The sequence below is a fragment of the Balaenoptera ricei genome, chromosome 4 (assembly GCF_028023285.1).
Source record: "Balaenoptera ricei isolate mBalRic1 chromosome 4, mBalRic1.hap2, whole genome shotgun sequence".
Classification (NCBI taxonomy): domain Eukaryota; kingdom Metazoa; phylum Chordata; class Mammalia; order Artiodactyla; family Balaenopteridae; genus Balaenoptera; species Balaenoptera ricei.
Window position 1 is genome coordinate 66,187,856 of NC_082642.1, and position 20,932 is coordinate 66,208,787.

The 20,932-nt window shown below is 43.0% G+C and overlaps 1 protein-coding gene across 10 annotated transcripts in view; it reads right to left on the reverse strand.

The window, feature by feature from the left end:
* The window catches only part of TNIK (TRAF2 and NCK interacting kinase), a 411,284-nt gene that overhangs the window by 315,847 nt on the left and 74,505 nt on the right, over positions 1 to 20,932 (reverse strand). For all 10 annotated transcript variants that reach the window (XM_059920518.1, XM_059920526.1, XM_059920525.1 and 7 more), the window contains exon 2: positions 5,425 to 5,490. In XM_059920518.1, coding sequence (XP_059776501.1) covers positions 5,425 to 5,490 — 66 coding nt within the window. The remainder of the gene's footprint in view (positions 1 to 5,424; positions 5,491 to 20,932) is intronic.

A 20,932-nucleotide genomic window follows, 5' to 3' on the forward strand; every position in this document is an offset into this window, starting at 1 on the left:
GAACAGAATATGAAAAGCTACATTGCATCCTGAGTATGTCATAGAATCACCTCCATAGCAAGAATATTAATAAGCCTACTATTAAAATGTTTTGTCTCACTTCAACAGAAAGTTTATTAAGAGATCACAATATATAGATTTAAGGAAATCTCATGCAACAGGCTCAGATTCTTCTATCTATACCAGGTCAGTTTTGACCGTATCAACTGTCAGGTCTTGAGTTGAATTATTCAGAAACAACCTTAAACTGTAATCACAAGCATGTCAAATAAAAACAGCGAAAGTCAAATCTCAGAATGAGTATGTCAGAACTGGCTGGCATCACATCTCAGGTCCAGATCTTTGTGTTTTTTTACTTTTCTCAGTTTATGCATGTTAGAGTCGGCACAAAAACCCTAAAGTAAATGATTACAAAAAACATTAGGATTAACATTCACTCAAGTGGCCCTACAACAGGATAATCTACAATCATTTTTGCAGAGTTTCTGGAGGTGTGGCCCCAGGGCCCTGAACATCAGAATGAACCCATACACTTATGAGAAGTGCAGATTCCTGGACCCCAACCAGACCTACTGAATCAAAATTTGAGAGGTTAGGCCTGGAAATCTACATTTTTAATCATTTCTCAAATATTTGTTTTGCATAGTAAACTCTGGGAACCTCTGCCAGGAGGGTGAACCCCAGAAAATGGATTTGCCTCATTTGTAAATTTCCAGCATGTGTCTTGCTTCTACAGACTATCAATAATTAATTTAACATAAAATCCACACCCTTACCATAAAAAACAGGGAGAGAATTCTGTTGATGACTTTTGTCCAAATATTCACATCTGAAGTAAGCAGACTGATATTTTATGGGAAATGCTGAAAAAACTGGGAATGAATATAAATAGAATTATCAAGGAAGACAGAGCTCAATTCTGGCCCACACACAGGTCACCATCTACTATGTACCAGATGGGGGATACAGTGATGGCTAGACGGACTAGGTCCCTACCCTTATTTTTTCCTTATTATGCATTTAAATTGTTTAATATATACATGAACAAAGAAGTAAAATAATTTTGGAGAGTGGCAATGCCATGAAGACAAAAAAACAAGTTGACAGAGAAAGTCATTGGGAGGTGGGAGGCAGTGGCAGTGGCTGGCTCTATTAGACACAAGGATGAAAAGTGGTTTCCTTGAGCAGGTAACATTTGAGCTGGGACCTGAAGGAGAGAAAGCCAGTCATGAGAGGGTTGAGGGGCAAGTGCTCTAGACAGAAGAAACTATTACTAGAAAGACCCTGAGGTGAGAAAAAGGTTCGCATGAAATTATTATTGAAATTAAATCAGAAATCAGATAATACATACAAAATGTTTCATGACATAGAAAGCTATTTTAAAGTATGAAGTATTATTTTTATTAATATGTTAGAATCGTTTCAGGGCAGAAGCCAGGATAATGAAGGACCTCAAGTCTAAGTCATACGAAGAATTAATTCAGCAACTGTGGCTACATTGCCTGGAGATGAGGAGACACAAGTATGTGTTTGGGGGAAGAAGGGAGAAGTCTTCTTCAAATATCTGAAGGACTATGTTCTTGTGGAAGAAGATTACATTTATTTTTTTAAATAGCTCCGAGGGAGTGGAACGAGCTTGAACCGGTAAACATTTTAGGAAGGCAGGATCTTGGCTCAACATGATAATGAACATTGAAAGGGAATTGCAGGCAAATGGAATGACTGCGAGGTAATGAATCCCACACAAGTGGAGGTGATCAAGGATGGGCTGAACAGACGCTGGCAGAGGCATGGTTAGGCCAGATGACCTATAAGGACCTTTGTAACCCTTTGAAAACACACACACACACACACACACACACACACACACTCAGTCACCATGTCTCTCTCAACAAGTACTGTAACCACCAATATGGCCTCTTTACTTCATACTTTACAACCTAGAGGAGGTTTTAAGAGAAACCTGAGAGATACTGAGGAATCCACCATATTCCCAATTCACATTGTCACCCCAGAATAAAGTACATCTCCATCTCTGCAATAACCAATATACAGTTCCAAAGGGCAAATTAAGAAACAGGATAGGGGCTTCCCTGGTGGCGCAGTGGTTGAGAGTCTGCCTGCCAATGCAGGGGACACGGGTTCGAGCCCTGGTCTGGGAAGATCCCACATGCCGCGGAGCAACTAAGCCCGTGAGCCACAACTACTGAGCCTGTGCGTCTGGAGCCTGTGCTCCGCAACGGGAGAGGCCGCGACAGAGAGAGGCCCGCGCACCGCGATGAAGAGTGGCCCCCGCTCGCCACAACTGGATAAAGCCCTCGCACAGAAACGAAGACCCAACACAGCCAAAAAAAAATAAATAAATATAAATAAATTAATTAATTAAAGAAACGTTTTAAAAAAAAAAAAAAAAAAGAAACAGGATAGACTAACATTCATTTTTGAAATCTGTAGCTAAGATTTAATGGTATTTTAGCAATAAACATTAAATAATTATTTGGATCTATTAAAATCATTACTCTATTTTAACAAAAATGTGTCTGGATTCCATTAGGTCCCAATAAGTGGCATGCCAATTAACAGCCAAAGTCTTTAGCAAACGGGTATGTGGCCTTTTGTTGGTTCATTTTTTTCATGGGAGCCATAGGCCCAAGAAGGTGATTTCCTCATTAAAAACCCTGACAGAGCCTCTTTACTCTTCATTATTTATGCAACCTGTCTAGTAAATAAAGCAAAAAACAGATACTGAACTGCCACTTGACCACCTGGGACCAAAATGATAAACAAATCTAACCTTCCAAGGAGAGACAGACCAAGCTAGACTTGGGAGTAAGGCTAGAACCAACTTTGAAAAGCTAAATGTTATTAATGACCTTTATATAAAATATGTTTCCACATCTAGATGTAAGTGGCTTATATGAAGATATACGTCAAGAAATACTCTCTTAATATCTATGTATACTTTTTGTTTATTGAATTAAGTCTACTTCTTAAAAACTACTTGTAAATAAAATTATATTATGACTCTCTTAGGACAGCTTATTAAAAGAAACTTATAAGAATCTTTCCAGAAAAGAAAGGCTACATCTGTATAATTGTTCAAAAAATTATACCTCATTTTATGAAATCCAGGAACAACAAAAGCCAGGGTTACAAAAAATTTAAATCAAAGATTTAATATTTAATGTAAAGAAAGTATTTATCACAGACTTTTTTGGTATAGAAATCTGTTCCTAGGGCTTTAAAATTTATATTTATGCTTACACTATTTTAGAAATATACCTATTCCATAAAAGTTAAATATAACCTATAATGTGGACAATCACTTCCTAAATTATTTCTCTTTAGGTTCACGTGTATTTGAGTTCAGGTTTTGCAGTTTATTAAGCTTTAATCCTTCAGGGCTCAGAGTAACAGCAGGACTGGATTAGTGACCCAGAAAACCCAGGTGTCTCTGTTCTTGAGGGGGTGCCACCTAAAATCATCTGGGTCGTCTAGAAACCAAACCCTTAACTGGGCATGGAGGATTAATCCTTCAGGTAAATCATTCCAAGTCCCCAAAACATTTATAGCAAACACTCTCACTTGACTAATGCACAGAAAAGCTGCTGTACCACAAAACAATACATAGGGCTGGTAAAAGAAACCAAGCCTCCTGTCTCAAAGTCCAATGTGATCACCATGGCCATCTTTGCAGTCTCCCCTCAGCTTGAGAGAGGCCAAATTTCTGTTTCAACCACTAAGAGAAGGGCACCCTTTAGAACAATAGTGTTAACAACGTAGTTGGTGAATTTCTTTCCTCTCGGAAGATCTGAGACCTCTTGCCACTTGTTTCATTTTCTTTTTTTTTTCAGGTAACAAGAAATTAGGGCTAATTTTGGATTTTCCAAACATTCTCATCCTTAATTGAGAATCCTTATCTCTTTGTTATCCTGCCTTGCAAGAGTGTACAGTCCACCTCTTAGATTAGTAGACAAAGCTGTGAATCATCTCCCAGATGTGTATTCTACAGGTGGGAAGTACAGGACAATGGAATGGCACTATAAAACCAACAGCATTATACAGAGTTGCTTCTCCATATTGACAGCGAATCAGAAGTAACTCTCTACCTAAATCAGGGCTTAATTCATAAGCTCACATTAATTCACAAGTTCAATCCAACTTCTCAAAATGCAATAGCACGATCTTCCAACTTGATTATCTTCACTGAAAGTATTTAAAAGCATTTGCTGCGACACCTTTCTTTCTTGTGTCAGACAGGATCAGTGTCAAGTGAACAGCTGGAGTAGACTACATTTTGTCTAATTGCAGGGCGTTGACATTTTAGGAAATAATCATTTCTTTCAAGAGAGAAATTTTCCCCTGGAGTGGACACCAAAGGGTACCTCCTGGTAAATAAAGGCTTAAGTATTTATATATTTATATATATATATATGTATATATATACACACACATATACTTTTGACATTCTGTAGAATCAGAAATATTACAATCTGGATGACTTCTACAATAATTTTAATCAACTAAGAGAAGTTTAGGACTCAAAGAAGTAATTTTTTAAAAATAGAACAACAAGAGAGAATTTGTAGTGAAAATGCCATCCCATATCACTACCACTCAGGAAAGTGACGGATATTTCCCTTGAAATAATCATGCGGAAACAGTTGGTTTGTTTTGAAGGCATTTATTTCAATAGCTCATTCACTAAAACCCCCTGAGCTTTAGTCCAAAAAGTTAATTTCCATTTTCTTTTGATAATCAGGAGAATCAACCCACTTTTCTAAACAATCACTTTTTCAGATCATTTTCTGGGAGAAAATATGTTTTAAAAGCATGTTTGGAGTGAATTTGTAAGCAAAAATTTAGTAAAAGGGAAAGAAGAACTTTTCATTCCTCAGCTCAATCTCAGCTCAAGTTTAACTTCTAAGTATTTCCGATCTTGTAAGAGTCGTTGCTGCCATTAGGCCTTTCTTTGTGAGGTGGCCAGTTTTCTCCTAACAGTGTTCACTAAATTCATTTAACTCATGCCCTAGGCCAGTGACAAATCTACTTTTCCAGCTGTGATACTTTAATAGCTTAAATTTCTAAAGTAAATAGCATCCTTCGCGCCTTTGAAAACCAGTTCTGGCAGTGATTAAAGTAAAGAAACGAAACATTTAAAGAGCTTCAGATATGCACCATCAGAATGCATGTGTCAGCTATAAGCTCTATCATATATAATGAAGGGAAATGCCCAAATCCCAGAATCCGGTTTAGGCAATGGGACTACAGATACATTTAAAAAGATGGAGAGTCAATTAACAAGTATATTATTTCATTTTAAATCTGTTATGAGACATGTATGAGTGAGAACAGACAGCACTGCTATTCCGCATTCATGAACCGAAACCACACATAAGCCATGTTCAAGCTCAAGGAACTTACCTTATACACTTGTCCGTATGTTCCATTGCCAACAAGTTCCACCAATTCAAAGATCCCTGCAGGGTCCTGAAAGAAAATAAACAATAAAAAGTCAAAACGATATGCTAGCCGTTGTCTTAATCAAAAGCAAATACGCATTTAAAATAAGCAAATAAATAACAACTTTAGCTTTGGGGGGGCTCTCATATGTTAATATTAGAGAGCATTAAAATTTAATTCAGCTGTGGCTATGAAATGAGTCAAAATCTATTTGTTTCTAATTTACATTTCTATGAGATGTGTTTAAATCAGACAAAAGGAAACGAGACTTCATTGAAATGATAAAAAAAAAAGAATTAATGCATTTCTCACTGTCAAATGGAAATACACTTGTAGGTACATGGGGCTAAACTGAAAGGCTCATCATCCTGAAGGGGTTCTAATTTTGAAGATCCTTCTGTTTGACATTTCTGAGCTGCTCATTGTGTCGAACACTGGCAGTTCAGAAAGGAGTGCTCCTGTGTTGTGGGCCAATCTTCCCTGCAGAAGTCAACAGTTTCCAAGAGAAAATGGAATCAACCTAACTTCCTCTCTCAGAAAGTATTTCTCTGGATTCATCTCCCCTCTCGACAATGCTGCTTCTGCAAAATACGCTTTTGCGGCTGGCCTCCAGTTCCTGCAGGACCTGGAGAGTCCCGGGCAGGATCTAGAATGCAAACGAAACCGGAGAACTATGCAAGTTCTTAGCACCGAACAGGTGTCTGCTAACCCTCAAGAGTCAGCTGTGTTAGAGCGCTCAATAAATATCCAATAATCGTGGATATTATTACCAAATTACCATCCCTGAAAGCTGAAAAGAAAAATCAAAGCTATAAGATTCAACTCAGAGACAGAAAGTGCCTTTGACCTCCTCTGATTCCTAACTGGACAGAAATGATTTCTTTAAAGGCCTAGCTCATGAATCACAAACATACATGTCCACAGAGGCCAGGCAAGTAACGGAAAAGAGTGAGGGGGCCGCAGGGGCCTGGGACAAACTGAGGAAGTCACGTCCCCTTTGGGGGGCAGGGGGGCCAGCTGGAACCAATCGTTGTCATGTCAACCTATGAGCACAGTCTTGCCAGGTCTGAAGATTTTTTTGAAGAAAAACTGAACATTTTGTTTCATGTGAGATCTCATTTTTAAATGTTAGGCACGAACTCACTTTAAAAAAAAAAAAAAACTCTGGGGGACAAATGAAAAAAACGTCAGCCTCTGGCCTAAAAAGCATTTCCCCTCTCCAGTCAACAGGTTTACAGAGCACTGCCATATGGTGTGACAGTGACTGAGAAGCAGGCGGGGGAAAGCCTGGATTTTAGCTTCAGACAGGCCTGGGCTGAGCCCCAGCTCTGCCTTGTCTGGCGGCATGATCCCAGATCTCTCCCCTGGGAGAGCAACTCAGTCTCCACGCAGATAAAACGGGGAGGACATCTACCCAGCAGAGCTCTGGGGAAGAGTAAGTGAGGGCCTAGCACCACACCTGCACGTAGTCAGCAAACCTAATATCGGACAGGAATCATTTTTAAGCTGAGGAATCCCACACCTCTAGTAGCATTTAAAGGGAGAGGGGCTGCTATTCACAGGGAAGGGGACAAATGAGTTGGAGGTGACAAGTTAGAGCTCTTTAAAGTGACAGTCTTCAGTAAATCAGGCCCAAGAATAGCCCTTTGTGATGTGTCTTCAAAGATCTCACATAGAAAACAAATTAAAAAAGCAAAAAATAAGACAAAACAGCAACAGCTGAAGCACTTAGTCACTCACAAAGACTGCAATTAGCATTATCCATTGTTATAAAGCCAGGAAGGCAAGAAACCCCACTCCAGACTCATGTCCCGACAGATGGAGAAGTCCAGAAGTTCCAGCTATGCCCCACCTGGTCAGGGAGGTGTGGACATCATCCCAGATGGAACCATGAGACAGGAGAACATGGGAAAAGGACCTAGAGCTCTGCAGACGGAGACCCCAGAGCTAAAAGTCACTGTTAAGGCCACCTGGGAGGTGCCTCAAGATGGGAAAGAAAAATCATGTTTGTCAAACTACTAGGCCATTAGAGCAGCAGGTTTTACTATGAATGGAATTAGAAAGAAATGAGGAAAAGGGGGAGAAGTAGCCCACAAATGGTGGCAGCTGCTGTTTGTTTCTAAGCTGTGTTTCCCAGTAGTTTGTGCAGTGGTGTTTCTGCAACAAATTTCAAGAGAGGTCCTACATTTGCTTGAAATATCTCAATTGTGTGTTGTTTTCTTTTTTTTAATGTTTATTTATTTATGTATCTTTGGCCGCATTGGGTCTTCGTTGCTGCACGCGGGCTTTCTCTAGTTGCGGTGAGCGAGGGCTACTCTTCCTTGCGTTGTGCGGGCTTCTCGTTGCAGTGGCTTCTCCTGTTGCGGAGCACGGGCTCTAGGCACGCGGGTTCAGCAGTTGTGGCTCGCGGGCTCTAGAGCACAGGCTCAGTAGTTGGGGCGCAAGGGCTTAGTTGCTCCGTGGCACGTGGGATCTTCCCGGACCAGGGCTCGAACCCGTGTTCCCTGCATTGGCAGGCGGATTCTTAACCACTGCGCCACTAGGGAAGCCCCTCAACTGTGTTTTCAACATTCATTTTTCTTGACTAAAAAAAAAATATGAACAAAAGAAAGGACATGTAGGATGGTGAGTACTAGCTGCCGTAAGGAGCCTGGGAAGCATAAGGAGGGTGGAAGGAGAGGCAGGAGCAGAAACAAGGTGCAGAGCGGGACCCACTTCTACACCCAGGGGTCACCCCACCTCACAGACGTCTCCTCAGGGCTGGGGTGTAATGGGCAGGTCTCAATATGAGCCAGGCAGCTGACTCCTAGTTTCCTTCCTCTCCTCAAACAATCCATTCATAGGCATATTGGTCCAGCCAGTCGGAGCCAAGAAGGTTCAATGCCAAGACTTTCATTCCAGCTGCTGGAAGAGAGGCTCTTCCCACTGGACACATCAACGGGCTCAGAAGCAAAGATCAGAGGGACTACAGAGTTTGATTGGCATCCCGCCTTGGGTAAGCAACCAAACCGGAAACAGTCGTCAAATTAGGGTGGTTCCCTGGGAAACAGACTCTGAGAATCACCGAGATTTACACAGAGGGTTCACTGGGATGTGCCTCATAACCAACGCCAGTGGGGAGTGACTGAGGAAGGCCTGGACTGAGCGGATGACGGAAGTCAGTGCAATGCAGTGGGACCAAGACTTCATCTGCTCCCACAGGAGCTCTGGAGTTGGGATGACTCTTCAGAACTACCCTACCTTGAGGCATGGGGGCCTCTGTACCCCACCTCCATTGACTAGTCATTGCATGCAGGTTGTCCCCTATCCCCGTCCCAGAGGTTATGATCTTGGGTGAAGGGACACTCTTCAGCCGAGGACAATTCCCAGGTGAGAACCATCGCTAGCCGCCTACACTCCCAGCAGGTAGACCATGAGCACCTCAGCAGTGGACAGGGAATCTGGGTGACACACCACGGCATCTGCTACAAGCATCGTGGCTAGAAATGAGGGCCCACTTGGAACTGGAAGAGAAGTCTCCAAGCATCTACCTTCTACAGTATGCACATAGTAATAAGACAAAACGGCACAATTAGAGTCGTGGTGTTTGCAAGGAGGGAAGAGAAGTCTCCAAGCATCTACCTTCTACAGTACACTGATAGTAATAAGACAAAACGGCACAGTTAGAGTCATGGTGTTTGCAAGGAGGGGGCTCTCTGAGACCCTAGAAAGCACAAGGCAGAGCTATTGTTCAGGGACACTTGAACTTAGCACTGACTCTTAAGCTTCCCTATTCCCTCTCCCCCAATCCAAGTACCTGGACAGCTGGATGTTTGTGAATATTCCCTTACACAAATGCATATAAATGCCAGAGACTTTCTTGGGGAATACTGATATAGCTTGAATGTTGTAAGCATTCGGCTGTGTTCTCCATTCTTGCAGGACTCTAAAGTAACTTCTCCTGGCTCACCAGGGACCTCGATCTCTTGTTCGTAATGGTCTCTTCTCAGTCTGTCCTGGTTGTTCCCTCTGAGGCACGGACACTGCTGAGCATAGCCACTCTTGTTGAAATCCACCCCCTCCTTTCTCTTCCGTCATCCAGCCTCTCAGAGAGATTTTTCTTTCTTCCGCCCATACCTTAAAGGTTGCCTGACCCCAAGGTTCCATGCTCCTGTTGTTCACTAAGTGCTAAGGGTTTTATCTCCAGAAGTCCACCACGTCCGTCTACTCCACGCTGTTCGTACAACAGCCCTCACCATCTCTTGTTGGGACTGTTTATTTCAATCAATTCTCTCCTCCTTTCAACCTATCCTTCACACCAATCTTTCTAAAATAGACATTTCTAAACACAACACACCGCGCTTTAAAATCCTACACAAGGTGGTTCAAATTGAAAGTCAAGGTCCTGTCATTCTTAGGCCCAGCTTTCATTCCCAGCTTCGTGTTCCATCATTTTGTGCTACATCCAACCACTTCAAACCTCACTTCCCTGACACATCACACTTAGCCATGTCTCTCTGCCTCGGTTCATACGGTCTGCCTGCCACGATTATTCCTTCTACTGTTCTCTATGAGGCAAGGCCCATCCTTGAAGGGCCAGTGTGACACCTCCTCTGTGAAGCCTGTCTCAAATTAGTGCCCCCGTCTCTCTGCCCCCACAGCACGTTGTGCATGGCTCCGTGATAACCACTCTCACACAGTGAGGTCCCCTCTTCCATTTCTCTCTCTTGATGAATTACAAATGGCCTGAGAGCAAGCACTGGAGCATATTTATCTTAGTGTTTCCAGCACTTAGCATGGTGTCCAACACACAACTGCTAGACATAACTATTTACTCAATAAGGTTGATGTCCCACAATGCTCCACAATATAAGTAGAGGAAGTCGCAAAAAATGGGATCAGAATGTAGAGCCAAAGGTCTAACAAGCTTACGTCATTTCTTTTTCCATCTAGAAATAGCTGTCCCAGCCACTGCCCCTTCCGCACCCCCCTGACCCGGCTCCCAGCTGCACAAAACTGTCACATGCATAAGCTCCTATGGTCATCCCAGCTCTAAAGAAAATTCATAAGGGCCATTGTTGTAAGCTGTGCCTCAGGTACGTGGAGAAGACAGGCTGTCAGGATGAGGCCACGTGCAATGGCCACATGCACGTGCAGGATGCGGCCACGTGCAATGCAACAAGGAGAAGCCGCTGTGCCTAATGATCATGTTACAGAGACAGGAAGGGTGAGAGAAAAGAATCAGCTTAATCCTCTCTCTCATGTTTGCATAGAGGCTCGTAAAGCCAGGATGGGCAGCATGGAAGAAGGTTACATACACCAAGGAGAAATGAGCAAATCATTGACATTTACCAAAGTCAGGAATCCCTGTTGGCTACACATGCCTTTATTCAGATCTTAACCTTTGCTGGGAGGCTGAAAAGAAAATTTAATTCTAAGGTAGAGCAGGTTACATTATTTCATAATGAAATATAACGACGTATCAAAAGACATGCTGTTCCATGAAAGAAAATGTAACTTTTCAGCAAGTTACTGATGAAGGCAAATTTGATTAGTCATAATAATAAAAATCACAATAATCACTAACATTTCATGAGCACTTACGTGCTAGGTACTATTCTAAGCACTTTCCATGGATAGGTTATTTGATTATCACAACTCTATCAAGTGGTTGCTGTCCTTGCCTTTGTTTTACAGAGGAGGAAACGGAGCCTCAGAGAAAGTAAGCACTAAGTCAAGGTCACACCAACAACGGGTGGCTGAGCCGGGATGGGTCAGACTCCAAACCCCAGGCCCTTAACCACTCACCACCCCATCAGCTTCACAGAATCAGAATTCCCGGCCCTTGATTTTCCACTTGCTAGCTCTCCAGCCCTGGGCAAGTTTCAAAACTGCCCTGAGTCTCAGTTTCTCCATCTTTAAAAAGGGAACAATAGTATGTCCCAGGCAGGGTTACTGTGAAGACTGGGAAAGTGTCTAGACTAGCTCAGGGCCTGATACTTCATAGGACTTCAATAAATATTAACCTCTTTCCTTCCTTTTCTTTTTCCCTTTGAAAAAAGAATTCATTTAATACACAAGGAATATGCTGCAGAAAAATTCAGGGTGTGTTTCAAATATTTTCAACTCATAAAGCCAGTATAAGAACACCGATTGGGCTTCCCTGGTGGCGCAGTGGTTGAGAATCTGCCTGCCAATGCAGGGGACACGGGTTCGAGCCCTGGTCTGGGAAGATCCCACATGCCACGAAGCAACTGGGCCCGTGAGCCACAATTACTGAGCCTGCGCATCTGGAGCCTGTGCTCCGCAACAAGAGAGGCCGTGATAGTGAGAGGCCCGCGCACCGTGATGAAGAGTGGCCCCCGCTTGCCACAACTAGAGAAAGCCCTCGCACAGAAACGAAGACCCAACACAGCCATAAAATAAAAAATAAATTAATTAATTAATTAAAAAAAAAAAGAACACCGATTGTTTATTAACCAAGATCGCCACATGCTTAACAAACCAAGTCAGATATCTATGGACAAACAAGTGTCTCTTTAGAAATCAGCGAGACATTTGGAAAGACGCATTAACTTTTCGGGGCTCCTGGGATGCTGGAATAAATTCTCTCGTCTATCAGCTGATGAAATTCAGGTGGCATTGGCAGGCTCAAGTCTGACTTCTCAGCAGGGTGGCGTGATTTAAGATCTAGGAGTTAATATTCCCAGTCACTGAGTTATACTTTAATTCTTCCAGGTCCCCTGAATGACACTGGATTTATCAGAATACTGAATAACATCTCTGGACTAAATCCCAAAGATTGGAAAAGCCAAACCTAAATATACAACTAGGATGACTACTTCCTTAGCATCATAATAGATGATACATATTCTTCCCAGCCCTTTCCCCCTTCTCTGAAAATGAAATCAAGAGAGAAATTGGGAGCTTGTACAGACTCTAGACAACCCTTCTCCCAAACTCCTCTTCTTCAAGCCATGGCCATTCTGTGCCAGATCTTTCACTTGAGGTCACCAGTTCTGCGTCAGGGTGAAATAAACCCTCGCAGAATGTGGACGGCTGATACAGCTCCCAGAACGACTGCCTACCCGCAGATTCCCTACTGACATCTGCTAGAAGACTGTGCTTACTCCAAACTCACGGGCCTTAAAAAGACCAAAATGTTATTTCTCTTAGAACCATATTTAGCAGCTGATTTGTTCGGTTTCAGCCCTAACTGACAAGCATATGCTTACAAAAGCAAAACAGGACAAAGAAAACAGGAACAGTAGGAGAACTCTCCATATTTATCTTGAGCCTATCAGGCTTTTCAACACCATCGTTATTCCACAGTAAGTAGAGCACTGGGAACCATCATGCTGACTCAGCACAGCACCCCCAATTCTAGTCCGTGATGCACTCACAGCCAGGCCAGGTGCCTCGAATCATCTTTCACTGGCCCTCCCTCCTAATGTGAGGGTCTGAGGAGCCAAAGGTCTTGCCTTCCACAACGGGGTTTATTCAGTCCCTGGGCGCTGCTCGCACCCTCCCACGCACCTACTGTCTGGGGTGGAAGCAGGCGGTACACTGGCCCTATCTCTTGGTGCTTCCAGTCTGATGAAGGAATAGACATGAGCAATAACTACACGTACACAGCCGTTAAATTACAATGACAAGCGACATGCAGGAAAAATAAAAGGTGCTCCGAGAGCATATTCCTGGGAGATCTACAAAACAGCCCAGATTTCTCTTCATTAACATACTGCCCAAGCCATGCCTCTCAAATGGAACAGATAATTCAAGTAAAAAATACATATAAAAATAACATAAAGCTAAAACACTGGTTGCTGAATTTTCTCACTTGATCATCTATATAAATTAAGCTCTGCAGAGCTATCAAAGGATTGGTGCAAAAATGTTAGGTTTCAAGTCGGGATTCTGCTCCTTGCTGGTGTTATTTGACCTCTCATATTCTGATTTCCCCATCTGTAAAATGGGAGAGTCCCGCTTGGCCTGCGGTCTTTGCAAGGCTGTATCCCACACAAGCTGGGCACCTCCCCAGTGCCACATGTCCTTGGTTGTCCTCTGGGAAGGGCAGTGCTAAGTGCAGGATGACTCCAGGATGCCCACTGCCCCTTACGGCTGTGCTTGGCTAGACGGTATTGGCATCCTTTTACCAATACTAACTCTGGCAGGTTCTGGACATGGTCCCAGCCAAACCTCAAGGGACACGGCCCTCGATGCTGGTAGCTGCTAGCCCTCGGGTCAGGGGGACCGGAGCCTCCCCACTTCCTGTTCGGGTCCCAGTTCCACCTGCTACTCAGCAGCCAGCGGCAGTAGACCAGCTTCCCCATGCCTGCCACTGCTCACCTGCTCCACTCGGGATGCTGCATCTCCCACCTGTCCTCAAGAAGCAGCCTCTAGAACGAGATCTGAAACCTGGCTCTTCAGATTAATAGGGGTGAGACCTTAAGCTATAATGGTCATTATCACTGTCTCTGGGATAGACTATGGCCTAAATGCTTTATATCTTTTCATATTTAATCTTCATAGCGACTGTGGGAAGTAGATATTACTAACCCCAATTTCCAGATGATGAAACAAAAGCTTCAAGGAATTAACTGGCTCAAGGTTAAATAGTATGTGGTAGAAACAGCAGCCAAGGCCAGACTGCAAAGGGAGGAAAAAAATACATCCCATGAGGATTGTTCGGAGGATCAGAAACAACATATATATTTAGCACGATGCACAGTAGTGCTTAACAAAAAAAAGCTACTGCTATTATTGCCCTTGCTGCTGGTATCATTAAAACTTGCCCAAGATGACAACATTGTCAGTAGTAGAGGCAGAATTCAAATCCAGATATTTTTAATCCAAGCCCATCACTATTTCTCACTTCTCTACAAATGGCCAATGCTGAAATTAACTTGGGGCTGTGGGGTTGATGAAGGCCTTGCAGTTTAACCATGGAGCCAGAGAAGGGCCAGTAACCTCAAACCAGGCGGAGGCAACCAGGCAAGTGGCTGGGAATCCGGAAGTAAAATGTACCACAGCTGCTCGATGCCCCTCCTTCCCATCAGAGCCTGGAGTCCCAGACACGGAGACCAAGTGGGCGCTGAGATTTCCATCCAAAGCTACCGTTTCTTTTTTTCTTACTTTGCCATCAGCTAGGATGAATATTGACTACTTTAAGTTAACCAATCAATTGACAGTGAGAAGCAGTAAACCATAGTAGTTAAGACCACTGACTACAGCCAGAAAGCCTGACTCTGATCCCAGCTTTCCCCTTTACTAGCTGTGACCTTGAACAGATTATTTAATCTCTGTGCCTCAGTTTCCTCAACTGTAAAAGAGTGATAATAGTCGTACTTACTTCCAAGGATTACTACAAAATAATTAATATATAGAAAACATTTAAAGCAATGTCTGGCATAATGTAAGTACTCAAAAGTGTTTGTTAATAATTCCTTACCGTAGAATGCAAATTCTAAGAAGGAAAGACTTATACTGGTTTGGTTCACTGCAGTGCCCCCACTACTTAGATCAGTGACCGGGACATTATAGACCTAATAAATGTAGACTTAATATAAATATATAATATAGACCTAATAAATTATAGACTTAATAAATAGCTGCCGGATGAATCATGTCCCCACTGGGGTCACCAGTTCCACCACCAAAAGCCACCTTACGATAAGATCTCTGACATCTGGAGCAGGGATTTCTGAGATTGTATCAATAAAATCCCTCTCCTCATTTTTTTTACAGAAGAACAAAGTGAGGCCCAGGCAAGTCCTATATACTCATAAAATCATAGGTTTTTCCAACAAGAAGAGTTTAGGTGGCGTGTCCAAGGTCTCAACTAGTTAGTAGCAGATTAAGGTCAAGACCCCAAGTCCTTTGACTTTTAGTCTTTCTCTGTGTTCAATAAAATCCTTTGATAAACCAAAGTAATCACTCACTGTCGTTCAAACAGTAGACCTAGAAGGGAAGAGAGCAGGAACTGGCGCTGGGGGGAGGGGAAATGTAGGCACCAGTATTCAGGTGTAAATTCCAGGTACTTGGGTTGAGAAGTGAATTTATTTCACACCCAGAAACGATGTAACAAGATTTATCACACATCGCCAAGTTGATATCATTGAAACAATGAATTTACTAGTTCACAAGTACATATCAGCATAGATGAATGGGATTTTTCAAAATACACTTTTCTCAGTTCACAGACCTTGTACATTCACACTCATATTTAGCTTAGTTCCAAATTACAGTTGACCCTTGAACGACGCAGGGGTTAGGGGTGCTGAAAATCTTCATATGACTTTACAGTTGGCCCTGTGTAGCCACAGTTCTGCATCCATGGATTCAACCAGCCATGGATGGTGTAGTACTGTAGTAGGTATTTATTGAAAAGAATCTGCTTATAAGTGGACCCGTACAGTTAAAACCCATGTTGTTCAAGAATCAACTGTATTTCCTTACAAGAGAAAACAAAGAATTCTACACAATTGTTGATTGTTGTTTGCTGGCTTATCTTGGAAAAATGGGCATGCATAATTAGGAACATAAAATTAAAAAGAGAGCTGAGAAAGGCTTATAATCTAACTTGGAAATTTATTCTGATTTGGGTACTGTAATCCTTTGTCAACTCTTGGGATTCCCAGCCAGCCCATCTCACCCTTCCTGACCTGGAGTCCCTGAGCTGTGGCCACAAACCTGCCTGTCCACGTGTGGAATAAACAGAACCCGCCACTCTCTTCAGGGACAATTTCCAACACAACTGCAGTCAGGGAAAGGTACATAACTCCATGAAGCAGCCGGAGAGAATTCTCCAGGATACTAGGTCCCATGGCAGATTTTGGACAAGGAAGGGATCTCCACCTTCCAGGACTTGCCTCAACTCTCCCACAGTCTGTTCCAGCTCGAACATTTAAGTTGCTCTAAAGGTCAATATGTACATAAAGGCCTCCCCCCCCCCCACCCCGGCCCCTTCCCTCCCACCTATCAGGTTGTTGCAGAGATTATACAGCTGTTTGGGGAAATGTATCACACAGTTTACAGATATGCAAACATGGGATCTCTCTAGGCCTGTCAGGACAAGGTAACTTTCCAGCATTTCCAGCAACACGAGGTCGAAATGATGGGAAGCAGACTAGCAAAGATTTTGGCATTTTGCCTTTTCAAAGATGCTTAGATGAAGAAAAAAGATAGCAATTGCAGCAGATGGACTTTAAAGGCGAGAACTGATTACCTAAATAATTAAGTAAGAAAGATTAGGAAAGCATCCAAGGTTCCATTTTGGAAAAAGGAGCCTTAACCCTTCCCCCAAAGGTACTCATTTACTGCCTGCTTCCAACGGACCAACGACACACATTTGCTTGAAAGCATTTTCAGCCTTTCTCCCCACACCTGTAAGCAACCATGCCCTGGACAACAGGCCCTCTCTGTGGGATGAGGAGGTTAGTACTGGCTGGCTGGATCCCCTATGACTCTCACTTCCAGAGAGGAGCAGCACGGCTAAGAGCCCGGGAGAAACAGCCAAGAGCCCATCAACATCAACCTGGGGTAGGGGCCTGTCATCTGGAAGACGGCAGTGTGAGCCCATCCCGGTTCATCACTTGGTGTCGCCACTAATGGCACAGATGGCTGGTTAACAACAACCCTTATACAGATTGTTTTTGACAAGGCTTCACTGGCACCTGATCTATTTTTTTTCTTCAAGGCTTTTGTCCCTATGACTAGGCTGGCACTAAGAATATACAAGTTTGTTTGTTTTACAGGGTGGATACTTTTTTGAATGGGGGCTTTAGACCGTCTTTTCAAGGGTCTAAATAGTTTTGCAAATCCAAGAAACTCAAACTAAACTTCTCTGCGTCCCTCCAGACTTCCAAAGGCGATGAATTTCCATTGTCAAAGAGGTTTGGGAACACCGAGTTTAAAAGGTTAGCAATTTAGTTCTTTCTTTATTGCAGGGCCTCTCAGAGCCTTTAATGTATTAATATGCCCTGGAAATCTCCAAGAGAGGGCGAAGCTTTCCACATTCCCAAAACTGTCTGGCTGTAGAACACTTTTTAAGGGACCCTTGTGTCTCTCTAAGCACTGGTGTTCTGTGGAGCACAGGTTAGAAAATGATAGTGTACACAGCAATCTTTCCCTTCTCATTCATGCTTAAGCAAAGTTTCCATCTTAAGTTACTAGAGCAGGAACTGCCCAGTGCCACCCAATGTCCATTCTCCCATTGGTCCTTAGTAACAAAAACTCCCAATTCTATTTGGGAGACAAAGCACCCAGATCAAAAACTACATGTCCTAGCTTCCTTGAAGCTAGGGGTGAATATGTGACTAAGTTCTGGTCAGTGATGAGTAAGCAGAATTATTGTGTGGGACTTTCAGAAGGGTTGCTCAAATGGAGCTGACTTAGCTGAGAGAAGCACTCTTTTGTCCTCCAACCTCCTCTTTCCAGCTCCCTGGAATGTATATGTGATGGCTGGAGCCCTGCAGCCATTTCTGACCCTGAGGTGAATTTACGAATGGAAGCCTCACGCTAGGTTGTTACGGCAGAACAATAAAATGATTCTAAGTCTCTGATACCCATGGAACTACTGTACCACCACTGGACTGCCTATATCTGGACTTCTTTAAATTGAGAGAGAAATAAACTTATATCTTCCTAAACTCTCTAATATTTAGGGTTTTCTGTCCAATACAGCTGAATTCTAATTCATTTACTTTGAAGTTTACTGTTCAGATATTTTTATTTATTTGTGTTAAACTAACAGTCCTTCTTTAAAGTACTCTTCTTCATCAGCCTTTGCTTTGGTAGAGGTTGCAGATATTATAGTTGTTCAACAGATATTCCTGTTCTCCTTCCACTGGCACATTACAAGATGGCACTTCCTCACCCCTCTTTAAGTTGGGTGTGGCCACATTATTTGCTTTGGCCAATGCAATGTGAGTGTAAGTGATGTGCCACTTTCAGAGGGAATATTTGATTGTTAGTGTGAGATATTTTGATAACTATGGAAGCATATGTGGACATGAAGCCTCCACTAGTCTGTATCCTTGGGTAGCTGATGAACAGAGTCTCTCCTGACGGGCTCTGGACATGTGGCATGGTCAAGAAATAAACTTTAGTTGTATTAAGTCTCTAAGATTATTTGTTACCACAGCACGTCTTAGCCTGTTCTGACTGACAGAAATGACCCAAAGATGGTGATAATAATAATCTCACTGTATAATGTTTTATGATATCTGAAACAATATTTCAGAAGAATCACTTTTTACTAGGTTATCTCCTATACCACAGACATTGTACAGAACATTTTGCAAAAATTATTTTATTTGATCTCTGCATTGATCCTGTAAGGTAGATTGTTCACAAGAGAGAAAACTGAGACTAAGAGAGTAACCTACATAAGATCAATGTCCAATGCCAAAACGCACATTCTCCCCACTGTCTCCAACCTGCAACATCTGAAGGCAGCCCTGGAAACAATGAAAACCCTTACAAAGCTGACTGGTGACACAGGAATCCGTGGAACCCTTTGTTACTAAGGAGGGTGGGGGGAACCGAATTGAAAAATGGAGTTTGCGCTCTCCTGGCTGACCACATCCTGTATGGACTAAACCAGGGCATGCTGGGGCTTGTAGTCCTAGTACCACACTGAGAAGAGCAGAACTACAAGTCCTCTGATGCTCATTTGAGTGCCTTTAAACTCAAAACCTGCTTTTGGAGCCACTGTCAAGGTAACCTAGCAGCTGAGAATAACTAATTGGGCAACATTCTCTGACTGCTGGCATGAACAGTTAAAAAATCTCAGCATCACCGTGGCAACCTGACTGGAATGTTGGTTATTCACACAAAGAAAAACCGGTCTCCATTCAGACCAGGATTGCATTTTGTCTATATTCCACTTTTCCCATTACAAGTTGCTACCGAAGGAACAATGCTTCTTTTAAGAAGAATGTTTATTACTGGTCTGTGGAAAAACAGCATTTTCATAGCCTAGGAAAATTTGGAATGGGGGAAAAACGTAATATATCCTTTATTGCCACCGGCAAAGAGATTTTATTAAGATGGCTCTATACAAACAACAGTAAAGGCCACCGTGGAGTAAGTGACCTGTAACTGGCCACAGAATTCTATGGAGATGTCAACAGCATAGTATGGGCAGTGGATTACTAACACCTAGATCACATTAAATTGACCAGGGCCCATCTCCTGGGTACGTACAATGTCCTATTGTAGACCCCTCCCCCAAACCCCAGTGGCTCCCGTGGCCTATTCTATTTCACCATCCAACCCCAGGCTGTATCTTTTTTTTTTTTAATTATTTATTTATTTATTTTGGCTGTGCTGGGTCTTCGTTTCTGTGCGAGGGCTTTCTCTAGTTGCGGAGAGCGGGGGCCACTCTTTATTGCGGTGCGCGGGCCTCTCACTGTCGCGGCCTCTCTTGTTGCGGAGCACAGGCTCCAGACGCACAGGCTCAGCAGTTGTGGCTCACGGCATGTGAGTTGCTCCGCGGCATGCGGGATCTTCCCAGACCAGGGCTCGAACCCGTGTCCCCTGCATCGGCAGGCAGATTCTCAACCACTGCGCCACCAGGGAAGCCCCCCCAGGCTGTATCTTTAAAGCACAGGCAGCCTGTCTCCATGCATCAGCTACAGCCAACTGCTCACCAGGCCCAGAAGATGCTCTTACGTTCTGTGTCCTTGTTCTTGCTGTCAAGGAAGTCCTTTGCTCCCATTTCTGTCAAAGTCTTACTAGTCCTTTGAGGTCCAACTCAAGTCATATTTCACACCTAAGACCCTCCCAGCATTGCATTAGTGTAAACTCCGCATTAAACTGCATCGCCAAAGCTACCTGAAATGTGTCTGTCTTACTGCCCTGGAAGGTAACTCTTCAGGGAGCAAGGTCTATGTCTTCATTATCTCAGATCTCCCAAGATGTTTAACAGTAATGCCTGACACATCAGTAGTGTGACATGGGAGCATGAGTTGTAATTTGTGTACCAACCGATCAGGGTTTGAGTGGGGCTTTGCCACTTCCTGGTGTGTAATCTTTGAAAAATTACTTAATCTCTTTCAGCCACAGTTTCTTCACCTAGCAACCAGATGCTACTCAAAGTGTGGTCCATGACCAGCAGGGTCCGCAGCACCTGGGAGGGGTTAGAGATACAGAATCTTGGGCTCTGCCCGGAACTACTGAATCAGAATTAACATTTTAATGAGATACCAGGTGATTCGAGTGAAGAGTGATGTTACAAAAGTACTGATCAAACCTACTTAGCAGAATTATGGTGAGAATGAGGGAAAGTTTGTGGAAAATACCCAGCAAGGAGCGTGATAACTAACAGATCCTCACTAAATGACGAAACTATTACTAACGATAAGAGTATACTAACGTTTAATAATTTACTAATATACTAATAATTCCCTAATATAAAATGGAATGAAAATTGAATTGTCTGGTGTTATGGAGGATTCAGATATCATAACATGAGCTTCCTTCAAGG